The sequence below is a fragment of the Pezoporus wallicus genome, unplaced genomic scaffold, assembly GCF_028554395.1.
Source record: "Pezoporus wallicus isolate ANWC-B61680 ecotype Strahan unplaced genomic scaffold, APGP_CSIRO_Pwel_v1 contig_1876, whole genome shotgun sequence".
NCBI lineage: Eukaryota > Metazoa > Chordata > Aves > Psittaciformes > Psittacidae > Pezoporus > Pezoporus wallicus.
Genome location: NW_026638337.1, coordinates 3,236,973 through 3,251,447, shown reverse-complemented (window position 1 = coordinate 3,251,447; position 14,475 = coordinate 3,236,973). Strand labels below are relative to the sequence as shown.

The window sequence follows — 14,475 nt, the reverse complement described above, 5'->3', positions numbered from 1 at the left end:
GCTATGTAATACTTCACTTGATTTTTTCAAAACGTTTCTAATCACAAACAAGCTGAACATCTGAAACAAAAAAAGAAATACAAATCTGGCTACGATTTTAAATAAATAAACAGAACACGCAAAATAGTACTTTTCTGCACACTAGATGTGCTTTCACTACTGTCTGTGATTAATCTATCATGCATTGATTGCCCAGTTATTTTGTATTTAATCTACAAGGTACTACTGAAAATAATTTTAACTCTTCTGTTGCATTTTCTAATGATCAGCACGACTGTGCTGTTCCCTTTCAATCACAACACTTTGTGTCATACGGAAACAAGTTCCTAACTTGAAAAAAGTCATAACCCTATTGATTTCTGAGTGTCCAAATTTCCAGGTGGTTGGGAAAAATTAGGCTCCTAAAATCAATAGACATTCTGCGAGAAAACAGAGGAGGAACTATATTTGCCTAAGGAAGTGAACCAATAACACTGAAACACCAAAACTACAATTCTGATACTGTTCTTTATACATTAGCATTTTCAGCATCAAACCCCTGAAGTCAGCCAGATCTGTCCAGTGGAAAGAATTTGGATTGTGATGTAAACTAATAGTAAAGACAATTCCAAATAACATCTGATATCCAATATAACTACTGTTTACATATTAAAAAGAGATACAGGCTTTGTACGAGGGATGTTCTGTCATGTTTCTCCACAGGAGAAGACTGTCATGGTAAAGTTCATTATCAATTACTGCTTTACAAGTACAAGACGAGTTAAGCTGTCATAATTTTCTCAGCCAGAAATCCTGTGCTGTCAAAGAATGTCAATTTGTAATCTGACAAAAGGAAGAAAATTATCTGCTATTCTGACCTCTAATTTCTTGACATTTTAATGCTGTAATTGCTGTGGCTTTTGCTGCAACTATGATTTCACCTGTCAAGTAAGAATGTATCAATATCCTTAAGCTGTTCTTCAAGTTTTAGCTTTCACCTCATTGCTTTTACTTTAATAAAGGAAAAATTTACAAATAGACTGCAAAAAGTTGCAATAACAATAAAAAAAAAAAGGAATAATTTGGGGCTTGAAAAAAATATTCATCTTATAGTAAATTTTTTGCTCCTACTTATTCCAGCATGAAAAAAGAATTGCAGGGTGTAGAATAAAAGAGACCGTTAGAACTGACAGAACTGAAGAATTTCCCAATTTGTAATCATAAAAGATAAAAAAAAACAAAATTCAGTTTTATACATTGTGTGGAGCATATAAGTCAGGACTTTCATGTTGCCCTCATCACCACTTGAAATAAATTATAATGATCAAGTATTTTTTTGTGTTATCAAAAAATTGCAAAGTCATTTGAAATATCAGAATCAGTATGTTTAAATTAAATCAGTGTATTTTCAGTGCAGATCTTCAGTTGCCAAAGTGTTATTACAGGGGCAGATGTATGTGATTTCATAGACTCCAGTTATCTGAAACGTTACCCCAGCATTCCAGTTTCACACATTTTTCCATTGTTAAATAGTAGAGCTCTTAGAGGACTTCCCCATGCATATGAGAAAGATATAAGAAATGGCAGGCTTGAGTTATCTCACCACTGTTAGTTTTGCTTCAGCATGAAGGCTACTGAAGTGACTACCATTCTTCATTCAGCTAAGAATGTATTCCTCAGTGGTTAAGTGAGGTGCTCAAACAACAGGTGAAAGGGACAAGGTATAGCATGAACAGGGCGCTGGGATCTGTAATTTTAAATGATATCTTTCTAACCATCAGGCCTAAATGAGAGGGTTTTTTATTTGGAGCCTTATTTCAATGGACAGGTCCTACTGCGACTCAGCTCAATGTGAACTTAGTTATGGCCACAGTTTGAGGAGACTACTGCCATATTTGAGCCCATTGGCCTGATAACAGCTCCTGCCAATAAAGTAGCATTGATTGGCTTATTTTACAGCCATTTATTGGGAACATTCACCGATTTCTGTGTGACAGAACAAAAATGTTTATTTAGAAAATACACATCAAGAGCAATTTGGATACTGAGAGATTAATTTTCCTGGATAACTGTAAAGCTCAATTAATTTTAAATTGCAGTGATTCTAAGATGTCAGATACCACCACCTGCCACAGTATAACATACAATGTTTTAAACTGCTAGTGTTCCTACCTTTATATTTCTGCATTTCTTCAGAGGCTTTAGAAGGTCTTTTTGCTTTTAATTTCTTTTAAAAAGCCAGAATAAAGTTTAAAAAAAAAAGCCACACCAAACCCCACCACCTCCCCAAAAATACAACAAAACAATGTATATAGAATATCTACGTATTTGTAACAGAAATATGGCATCCAAATACTTGATCTACTAGATCATCAAGTTGTGAAATGCTTTATTACTGGCCAGCAAATGCCTGATAGTTTCAAAAATAGAGCTCAGGGAAAAAGAAGAAGACTCTACATCTGTCTATATTTACATGTGTAAATTTTCTCATTAAAAATAACAAAAGGTATTTTTTAACCCTTTTATGGCAAACCACAAATCACCATTGTCTGGGATCTCTTGGAGGCGAAAGTTTGTTTTTTTTAAATGCATGCATACAAGTTTAGGTATCTATATGTAATAAAAATTAGGAGGATGCATGTTTGCTACACATGTTACCTTCTCATTGCTAACAATAAATTTTATTTACCAATCTATCTAACTTGTGGCAATGAAGATGAAGTTGTGCTTTTTATAAGTTTGCATGGTGTAAATAGCCTAAGAGGTTTATGTCCCATTGACTGACAGGGCATGGGTTAGATGTACAAGTGACTGAACAAAAACATCTCCATGAATATCCTGAAATTTCTGATGGGTTCTGCATGTAAGTACAGCCACAGGAGAGCTGAAGAGTCTTACCATGTCATAAAATGTTAAATAAGGTGCACAGACAGACAGATAGACCTACAGATCCTGCAAACAGACAGATCCTACAAACCTGTGGAAGTAGACTCTTAGTCAAGACATAGGAGTCTGCCCATGCAAAACAGGACCTGAAACCATGAAAATCCATTGTATTTATGGTGCTTGGCACCTGTTTTATACTTTAAAAAGCATTAGTCGTGTTCAGAGTTTTAAATTGAGAAAGCCATTATGTAGATTTTAACACTAAATATTTGAGGCAATGGGATCAAACCAATTCTAGCCATTCTTAAAACTAATCAAACACTAACTGTTTACAAAACATAAGCTTTGCAATGCGTGGTGTGGAAAACCAGCTGTAGGAAGCTAGAGGTCTAAATGTTGTTTTAGTTCTGTTCCTCAAAAAGCATCACATGTAACAATATGCAACAACGCAATACTAAAAAACAACATGCCAAAACCCAATACTTAGCTGCATAAGAATGCTAATCTAGAATCTACTCCTTTCTGAAATCTGTAGATTTCTGTCTCCAAGACCAGAAAACAAACAAACAAACAAAAACCCATCGCCTGGCAATGTATAAATTATTACTGTTTTGCATACAGCAGATGGCAGCTATCTGGGGGAATGGAAGATTGTGTGTACAGCATCATCACAGCGGTACTCATCTAGCAGCTGTTGCTTCTTCACACTTTTCACCAGATTTCAATTGTTTTAGCCAATGAATAGATGATATAAGAAAATGATCATTCAAATTAATAGTCTTACTAAAAACAAATACAGTCACTGGAAGGAAACATTTATCAGGATAGCTAGTACAATTTTTTTTTTAATGTACTGATTAAAATGCTTGTATATAAGCACACATATATATATTTCACAGATACATGCACAACATAGCAAACATTTTCTATATTAGTAAGAGTTTGATTATACTTTACATGATTAACATAAAGTGATCTGAATAATTGCTACTATTACTGCAGCAAATATATTCTTTTTCAGATACACATTCTCACCAACTTTATGTAACTGAAAAGGTTACATTTTTTCCCTATGACTAGAATGCAGCTTTTTCTTTCAGCTTTTCCTTTCAGCTTTTCAGTTCTACTAAGTGAACTTAATAAAATTAATAAAATTATCAGAACTAAAGAACAGATATTACTGAATATACAATACATAATTTGCCATATCATAACTGACTATTAAATATATTAGTAATTTCAAGCAAACAAAATACTTTGGGACATGTGTTTTACTGCTACTTTAGTAATACATGCCTGTGAAGTCACTTAAGGCCTAAGTTCTGAATCAAGTCACACAGAACAATTTTCTTGAGCAGTAAAAGATGGACACAGTACTATTTCTTGTGAGATGACAGCAGTTTTCAGAATGAAATGGGAGTAAACACCTACCTCCCTGAGGACAGGATCAGTGATACTGTCCAGGTTCACAGAGCCTTCATATGTTAGGTAGTGAAAAACATTGAGTGCACGCACTGCTTCTGGTCCTCTTTGCTTGTAGCCAAATATAAGATCAATCCACTGGTGAAGCTGACATGATACAAATTCACTTTCCAGGGCCTGCAAGTGAAATTCTGAGTTAGGAAATAAATTCTATCTTGCAATTTCATGCTTAAATTATGTCTTACCTTTTCCTATTAACTGAGGAAACATAATGGATATCACTACATTTCCTGCTCAGGCTTATTTGATATATTTGAAATCCTTCAAACATTGAAAAACAGAACTAATTATATTCAGAAAAACACTAAAATATGTTATTCTTTGCTTCAGCTTTATATCATATTAATTTTGTTCTCAGCTACTGGGTTTCTCCTAGCTGCAAGGGTTTTTAATTATTGATTTTTTGGGCTTGTCAAGTAAGTTAGGCAATTTGTCAAGGGGAAAAAAAAAAAGAAAATTTAAAAAAAATCTTCCAACTCATTTTCCAGCTATCAGTTATTGGTCTGAAATCTAAAATGGAAAACTGAGGATTAAGAAGCTGTACCAGCAAATAAGATTCTGAACTCCATGCGTAAACCATGACTGATTTCTCAAAGGCAAAAAGCATTTTTCACACTCATTTTTGACATTTTCTTGGTTCACTAGAGAGAACACAGTCCATGACTACTTAGTTTAAAAATGGATTCAAGGATTACTATTCTTGTGCTCAACATATTATTTCTAGATTTCTAGATTATTTCTAGACAAAGGAAATGATGATAGTATTACCATTGAACCTGATCCAACCAATGGGCCTTTATCAGACATGACTGGTATCCTTAGTACATATCATTGCCTGAACTGGAGCTTCTGAAAGCTGAAGGCCTTATACAGTTTCTTCATACCCCTTTAGCTGTCGTAGCTTCCCCTGAGCCTGTACCTGGATACACAAATTATTCTCATATAAAGGTGGCATCCTGGCACACTTGCTCCTTCTTTCCTAATGCTACCTTCAGAGAAGAACTGTGATAAACAGGAACTGGTGCTAAAATAAAGATTTATGGTTATGGTTCATTGACCAAGTTTTTATACATGTCGTTGATCACATGTCCATCACAGTCCTGAATTTGTATGGTGTCATATACCTAATTCCCTTGCATCAGAACTAGTTCAGTTCAGTTGTCAGATCTAGGAACTAACTTTTGCTGTAAAAGGAAAAAACACAGAATCACAGAAGGGCTGTTTGGAAGGGATTTCTGTAGATAACCTGGTCCAACACTTCTGCTTAATGAGGGCCATGTAGAGCAGGCTGTTAAGGGCCATACCCAGACAGCTTTTGAATATCTCCAAAGATGGAGGCTCCACAACCTCTCTCGGCAACCTGTGCTAGCGCTTGGTCACCCTCACAGCCAAAACGTGTTTCCTGATGTCCAGAGGGAACCTCCTGTGCTTCAGTTTGTACCCATTGCCTTGTGTCCTGCTACTCAGCATCTCTGAAATACCAGTGTAAGTGCAATTTATCATCTAAACATCTATGTCAAACTTAATACTACTTACTGCATACAGGCAGAGCTGGCAGCAACCCTCTATATTATCTAATACTTTTAATTCTCAAAGACTGTGGCTTTTTTTTCCACCCCCACCCCTCCGAGAAATCCTAATTTCTCTATTTTTATACACTATCCACCACAAACACCTTCCAGGTAGGATAAGGTTTCATGTCTGCCCCAGGAAAATTCATATTTTATAAGGGGATAAACTTTGGAAAAAAATGTGGTTTCATTTTATTGATTTACATCCAAAGGAGGCTGCCTCAGAAATAATCATCAGACATTGTAGTACCATGCCATGAACTGCCCACTGGCAGGAGTTCCCTGCCCACCACCCCACATGCAGGAATAGCCACCGACAGTGCAAGCCACGTGAGGCTGGCTCCCTGAGTGATCATGCAGTTGTTCCTCAGACATTCTGTAATGGTTCACGTGGAAGAGGAACTCTGCACTTTGGTGGAAAACTGGACCCTTTATTATTGAGGCCAGTGGCTCTTATTTCTGACAAAATGGATGGGAAAGCTCAAGCTTAATAGCTGACACGTACCTCAGTTTTCAAGGGCTTAAGCTCAGTATACCCTAAGAAGCTATAAAGAAATCTTGCAGAGAACCATATGAAAATTTGTTTGCTTTTCAAAATCAGAGGTCATCATATGCAAATTGCAAGTTGTATTATTTAAATAGCATTAATAATACTTAATACTAAGAGCATGTCTCCCAATAAATAATTAAGAAATGCCAGATCCTTAATCATATTGTTTTGTGCATGCAACGTCATCTTGTCAGTAGCTACATCATTCCATATAATCTTCATAGGACTTTTGCCTCATTTATCATGCAGGATGTTAGCATACAAGGATAAAATTAAGTATGTCACACCAACCACAAATAAAGCATTTCTTAACTTTTAAATGTTCAATTTTTAATGTTCCTTTCCATGTAACAAAAATAGAATTTAGATCCTGCTGTCAGGATTCATCTCTGACCAACTTAAAGCAAGCAGCCTGTTTTCTTCCTCCTCCAAATTTTGCATATTTATAAGTTTCTTCTGCATCTGTATCTATCATTTTTTTATTAAAAAGTATATTAAAAAAAAAGTTGAGTATTTTCTTTGGTAAAAAACAGCATTGTTTTTTCTGGAATGCAGGGAGCGTTTCAGGAAAATGGCAAAACATTTGACTCTTTAAAGGTGGGACAGTAATTTTGAAAAAAAATAAACACTTGGTTCAAATGAGCATATTTCACCCATTATCTCCTCTAACATACTCACCCTGGTGTTAGAAGCAAAGAATCATAGAACAGTTGGAAGTGACCTTTAAAGGTCATCTAGTCCAACCTTCCTGCAGTGAGCAGGGACATCTCTGGGCATCTACCTCCTCTCTGGGCAACCTGTGCCAGTGTTTTGCCATACAGTCATAGAATCATAGAATAGTTAGGGTTGGAAAGGACCTTAAGATCACCCAGTTCCAACCCCCCTGCCGTGGGCAGGGACATCTCACACTAAACCATATCACCCAAGGCTCTGTCCAACCTGGCCTTGAACACCACCAGGGATGGAGCATTCACAACCTCCCTGGGCAATACATTCCAGGGCCTCATCACCCCCACAGTAAAGAACTTCTTCCTTAAATGGAATCTAAACTTCCCCTGTTTAAGTTTTAACCCGTTACCCCTTCAGTCACTACAGTCCCTAAAGCAGTCCCATTCTCATCATAAAAAAATTCCTTATACCTAGCTTAAATCTCTTTCAGTTTAAAACCATTACTACATTACAAAGAGGCCCTGCTGAAAACCTTGTACCATCTTTATTTTAGCCCCCTTTAAGCAATGTAAGGCCGCAACAAGGTATCCCTGGAGCCTTGTCTTCTCCAGGCTGAACAAGCCCAACTCTCTCAGCCTTTTCTCATAGGAGAGGTACTCCGGCCCTCTGATCATTTTCACTGTCTTCCTCTAGACCCACTCCAACAGATTCATGTCCTTCCTGTGCTGAGGGCTCCAGAGCTGGACACAGTACTCCAGGTGGGGTCTCACAAAAGCAGAGTAGAGGGGTAGAATCACCTCCCTTGACCTGCTTCTCGTGCTTCTTTTGACGCTTCTTTTGTGGCAAGCAAAATACATGATACAGTTGGTTTGGTGGGCTACACTGACAAGTTATGTCCAGCTCTTCATCCAGCAGTATCCCCAAGTCCTTCTTCACAGGACTGCTTTTAACACCTGAATTGAAATACCCTAGCCTGTACTGATACTTGGGGTTGCCCCGATGCAGTAGGACCTTGCACTTGGCCTTGTTGAACCTCATAAAATTTGCATAGGCCCATTTCCTGAGCTTGTCCAGGTCCCTCTGGATGGCATCCCATCCCTCAGGTGCATCAATCACACATTGCTGTCGTCGGCAAACTTGCTGAGGGCGAACTTGATCCCACTGCTTATGTCATTGATGAAGCTACTAAATAGCACTGGTCCCAGTACAGACCCCTGAGCCACACTACTAGTCTCCATCTGGACATTGAGCTATTGACAACTGCTACACTCTGAATGCGACCATCTAGCCAATTCCTCATCCAGCAAGCAGTCCACCCATCAAATCCATATCTCTCCAACTTAGAGAGAAGGATACTGGGGGAACTGTGCCAAAGGCCTTACAGAACTACAGACAGATTTCATCAGTAGCTCCTCCCTTATCCACTGATGTAGTCGCTCCATCATAGAAGGCCATTAGGTTGGTCAGGCAGGACATGCCCTTGGTGAAGCCATACCAATTGTATCAAATCACCTCCCTGTCCTCCATGTGCCTTAGTACGGCTCCTAGAAGAATCTGTTCCATGATCAGAGAGAGAGGTGAGGCTGACAGGTCAGCAGTTCCCAGAGCCCTCCTTTTTTTAAAAATGACTGCAATGTTTCCTTCTTTCCTGTCACCAAGGACTTTATCTGACTGCCATGACTTTTCAGTTGTCATGAAGAGTGGCTTGGCAACATCAGAAAATTCCCTCAGGACTCTGGGATGCATCTCATTGGGTCCCATAGACTTTTATATTCAGGTTCCTCAGGAGGTCACAAACCTGATCTTCTCTACAGTCAGAAGGTCTTTGCTCCCACAGTCCCTGTCTTGCAGTCTATCCACTCGAGAGGTGTGGAAAGACAGGCTGTCAGTGAAGACGGGCAAAAAAGTTTCTGAGTACTTCTGACCTCTCCTCATCCATTTTCACCAGTTTCCCAGGCTTGCTCATCCGGGGCAGGGGGTAATCTTTCTTTGACCTTCAGAATTAGGAGAGTTATGAGAGTTGAATACCTAAACTGTGTTTGCCTGAGGCAGTTTCTACTTGCATGACCAGCCCTTACTCAGCAGCTTGTCGTTCCAGAGAAGGTCTTACTGACCCTGGCAGGTTTGGAGAACTTCTATTTCACATGGATGAATAAGCAACAGCAGCATGTCATGCCTTCGTCTACAGTTCTTTAAGCATATTTATTGCCCTACATCTATAGGTCTAACGATTCTTTAAAAAACCTTCAGGTACTTAGTTCCTTGGAGAAGAACCTTCAGTGAAATTTGGAAGGAGTGAATTTAATTATGTTGAACTTCAAAACTCCACACAAAATTGGAAGTTGGAAGAGTTGCTGTGAGGATGTTGGCGGCAGCAAGGGGACTAACAGCACTGTGCCTCCCAGGCAGAGACCAGAGGGGAAGGTGGAGAGAGGAGCCAACACTGGGAGGAGAGTGGTTCTGCATGGGCCTTTAACACTACACAGGCTTCAGCTGTGGGCTGTGATGGTACTGTGTGAAGTTCATGGCCTCCCCATCAGGATGTCCTGTGGGTATACTGCTAGGCAAAAACAATAGGCAAAGTGCACTCAAGAATGGGCTACCAAAAGGCCACAAAGTCCTACCTGGACCTCAGTGGGGACAAGGCTCCTGATTTGTGTTTTAGCCAGGATAAAGCTTCTAATATCACATATGACCTGGTTAGCTGGTGTTTCTCTCAAGTACTTCTGCAACACTACTCATGCGATACTTGCAGAATCCTCTCCCTAATTTGCTCTAATGCACAGGCTGCTTTCCCTCTGTGTAAGTGTCTCCTGAAATTTATGAGCTGTTCACTGTTGACAGTACATCTGGTTTCTCAAGAATATGCAATGCTCAGTAGGGAACAGGGTGTGGGATTCTTCTGTGTAAAAAGTAATTTGTAGATACAGTAGGAACAACATGCAGAAAAAATAATATCCTTAAATTAGGCTGTTGATAGCCCTAAAGAACAGCATTTTTCAGTAGTATTTTTGCTTTAAGAAATTGTGGCACCTATTTTTTTGAGCATATTTTTAATGTGACATAAGGAAGCTTTTTTTTTCTTTTTTTAGAAAGGCAACAATAATTATTACTTCTTCAATTAGATAACATTATTTATGTTTTTTAAAGATTCTTACTGTTAAACAGAAATGAGATAATATCCAGCTTATTTCCTATTATAACTGAAGTTTACAGAAGACATTTTTATTCAGGCATTCTCAAATTGAACTTGCTTGAACCACTATTAGTAAGGCTTCACTTTCAAATAGCATTTGAGTCAGTATTTTTTCATAGATTTTGTTGTGAGGAAGGAGCCTTTTGCGTTACTGTTTTCAATGGAGGGCCTTTTACTGCCAACAGGTAAACCACAAGGGTTATTATACATCTAGGGTGTGTATATATATATATATATATATATATATATATAAACATATTTTCTGTATATATATTTTTTGAAATAAATATACAGGGGGCTTTGTATGTTTGCAGGCAAGGGTATGCACATGTGTTCCATAGGCTGAAAATGAGACCTGTAGCAGTTATAAAAATATAAACAGGTATTAGTAAACTTATATTTATGGATAAACTAAATAAAGTTAATATAAGCCAAGCTGCTGCTTGGTAGGATCAATCACTATAGCACTTTTCAGAGCTTTGTGCAGAATGAACACTGCACACTTGCTGCTCATCCTAATTTGATGTTAAAATTATTTTTTAGAGAGATTGCAGTAGGAGGCATTGGGTTTTATTTTTATGCACACTATGTGCTGTGTAAACTGTCAAGAATACTGGATTAATGAAATATTCTTTCCAACCTCTTTCCAATACAATGTTTGGTGTTACCTGGGGTTTTTTGTGTATCCAGAGCAGAGGAAAGCTCTGATGCTGCCTCTCATCTGGACCAAAACTGCACCTGCCCGCCTTACTTCTGCAGTTCCTGCCTTGTTTCCTTCCCCTGCATAGCTATATGCTCTCTGTCTCTCCAAGAACTCCTGCCATGGTATCTTGTTATTAACTTTTATTCAGTATGTTTAGAAATATCTTCTTAAAACTATTCTGAGACACTTCAGTTTTGTAGATCTGCTGTTTCACGAGCTGTGAGGGGGGTTTTTCTTCTCTCCCTTCACATCCATGCTCCTCTGCAGCAATTGAATACACAGATTCTCTCTGGCTAGTATTTCTCTGCCTCATTTACCATTTCCCATACTAACTGTGGAGTAAAATCTTTGACTCTTGTGTTAAAATAAACCAGGCAATACTAATATCTGAAATTACTTATGTTTGTTTAAACAAATGGATATTTTCATAAAAGTGCCAGAAGTGCATTCTACAGATCTGGGTTTTTCAGAGATGTCTGCACAGAAACTGATCCTTTATGTGAGCGTCTTCAAGATGTAAATAAGATTCTTCAGTAAGATACATATAATTAAAAAAAAATCACTGCCATTAACAAATTGCATCAAAACCCCCATTAGCTGAATGAGTTTTAATTGCACTGAGGACAAATCTTGGCAATACACAAAATAAAATCAAAGCTACTACTGAAGAAGTAATATCAAATCTTATCTACTGCTTATCTGGTAAAAAGGAATGTCAACTGCTGCTGAATGGTGAGGAGAAAAGACATATCTTCCAGAACCTCATAGCACAGAGATTTCATAATAGATGTTTCTAATGACTATTCAAGAAGCTTTTTAATTATGAAATACTATGCATACTTCTGAATAGCCATGGAACTGTACAAAAATGTAATTGGCAGCAGTAGAAGAGTGCAAATAAATCATTTCAAAGACAGAAAGAAAATTCAGTCTTAGTAACAGTTATGGAATTGGAACAAAATATGTATAACAAAAACAGGACACCATTTAGTCTCTCAAAAATATAATTTACAGTGAATGCATTTTACTCAACACTGTAATTTGCAATATAATATGTGCATAAGCCATAATGAAAATAACATTATAATTAACTTTGAATTACACAATCTTGCAGCTTTTGTTTCAAAACTAAAGAATGCTTATTATAAAAGCTCTGCTTCAGTGTTTCACAGTGGTGTTCCCTGCCTTGATTGAACATGCTTGACTTACTGACTGAATCTGTTCTATTTCTGGCTCTCAGGACTGCTCTAAGTCTGTGGGGACTGAGAGGCTGAGTAGGACTACAGATGCACATCTGTGAAAGGTTTTATGTGTAGGGTTTTTTTTTCCTGGTAAACTGGGAGATTATGATTGATGAGCCCAGCATTAGGGTAATGTTATCAGGGACACTTTCTGCCTCTGTCCTTTGTGCCATCACCGAGGTCAAACCATAATCATGTTAGCATTGAACATAGTGCTTTATTAATGTTTCATGAGTAACTCGGCAGTAATCAGTCTAGCTTTGTATGGATAAACAAAACTGCTACAACAACCTCTGATCTGTACACTGACTGCTTTAGAAGCTATTGCAAAAAGTCTTAAAAGTAACTTGACTGAATGTCTTTTCCAGCCTTTATAACAAGTCTAATTTTCACAAGTTTAAAAGAATCTATTATGATGGAAAACCATTTCCACTGCAATTTCTGTGTTTAGTTAGAAGTGTAAAACACTCAGCTGAAGAATCATAGAAAACAACACCAAAATCCTGCCTGCCATTTATTAATTTGCACAGAATTTTAGTAAAGCTTGTTAACCACTTTGTTAAATCACATTGATTTATGCCACTGTGTCTCTGTGATGTTTTCTAGGCCGTTCCCTATTTGGTTTGGTAAGTCTGAGGATGAATGCTGAAATTCTTTCTATTATTTAAAGAAAATGTTTACATTCATAAATGTGCAAGTATATAAGGATTTCTATTTACTCCCACATAAAATTACACATTATATGTGCCTGCAGCAAGCAAACAATATGCATGAACAGAAGGAAATAATGTCAGCTAAGGGAAAACAAGATCCCATTATATGTTCTGCAGTACCACACATGATCCTTTCCACTGAAATTAAACGATGACCACTGATTTCATTAGACAAGGGATCAGGATAACGCCTATGTGAAATATTCCTCTATTTTCTGTGGCTTTCCTGTAAACGTGTCTTCTACTTGCTTTGCTAAGTTGCTGTAGAAATTCCAGGCTTGCACAAGCTTGCTGTGTTTTACACGTCAGCACCACACCCAGGCTTTTTTTTTCCTCAAGATAGATTCTTGTATAACAGCCAAAGCTTGGCCTGAAGATGACCTAACAGAGTAATACATCTGTTGGCTGGTTCAAAACATGGAATCAGACATGAGGTAGCGAATGTCAAACTTTCCAATCCCCTTATATTTGTTACTTACTTTGACCAGTACAATCCCAGTGACCAAAAACAGCGTGCACTGGCAGTTTGCTGGATACACTAATAAACCCCTATGTGAGGAATTTTTTCTGAGAAATTATTATACACTCAAGCCACTACACTTTCAAAATGTAATTCCATTACTTGTTATTATACACACTACCTTCATTTTCTTGACAGGGGATAATCCTGCTTTAACTACTTGCTATTTTATAATAAGCATTATATAAAAACCTATGCATATATCATGATCTTTAAACATTCCAAAGTTATTCACTTTAATTTCTATCCTCTGAACTACATCCAAATGTGAATACTTATTCTGTCATCTAGTCTCCCAGAAGCGAGTCCAATATTCCAGGTGCAGTCTCAAAAGAATCATAGACAGGTATAACTGTTTCCATCCTCTGTGATGCAATGATTTTCCATAGATGGCATCAAAATACACTCATTTCTGGTGAACATAGAATTACAGAGTTTTATCTAATCGAATTGCTGCTCTTTGCCACCTTTCCCCTTGCTACTGCTCTAGTTTTGGTACTATTTTTGTTTCCAGACTTTGTTTGATTCCCAATGAGTATCTTTAATTCTTTCCTCTCAAGGTGATTTTCAGTGTATTTTCTGCATCTAAGTCAAATAAATCTATGCTTCTTTCTCCTGCTTTCTAGGCAATTCTCAACTTTATTATCATTTGTGAACGTCATCAGACTGCTCACCTGAAGATAGCATATATGTGTGTAGAACTGAATTTTAACTACTGATCATGTTTTGCTAAAAGTAGATGCTGGGGTGAATAAAAGCCATGCAGAAACTGCCTCCAGGCAAAACTATGTAATAACGGCATGATGCTCACATCTATGGGGACAGGAGTGAAAGACAGTATAGGAAGGGTATGATGCATAAGTGAAGTAATTTAGAAAGCTGAAAAGTACTCAATTAGTTGAAGACTGTAATTCTAACACTATTCTAATCTTAACATCAGTTTGTCTGTCTCCTGGCAGTCTGAG

At 37.6% G+C, this 14,475-nt stretch overlaps 1 protein-coding gene across 8 annotated transcripts in view; it reads right to left on the bottom strand.

Annotated features, from left to right (window-relative positions):
* Nucleotides 1-14,475, bottom strand: part of NBEA (neurobeachin) — a 506,572-nt gene that overhangs the window by 42,413 nt on the left and 449,684 nt on the right. For all 8 annotated transcript variants that reach the window (XM_057410438.1, XM_057410433.1, XM_057410439.1 and 5 more), the window contains one exon: nucleotides 4,297-4,464. In XM_057410438.1, coding sequence (XP_057266421.1) covers nucleotides 4,297-4,464 — 168 coding nt within the window. The remainder of the gene's footprint in view (nucleotides 1-4,296; nucleotides 4,465-14,475) is intronic.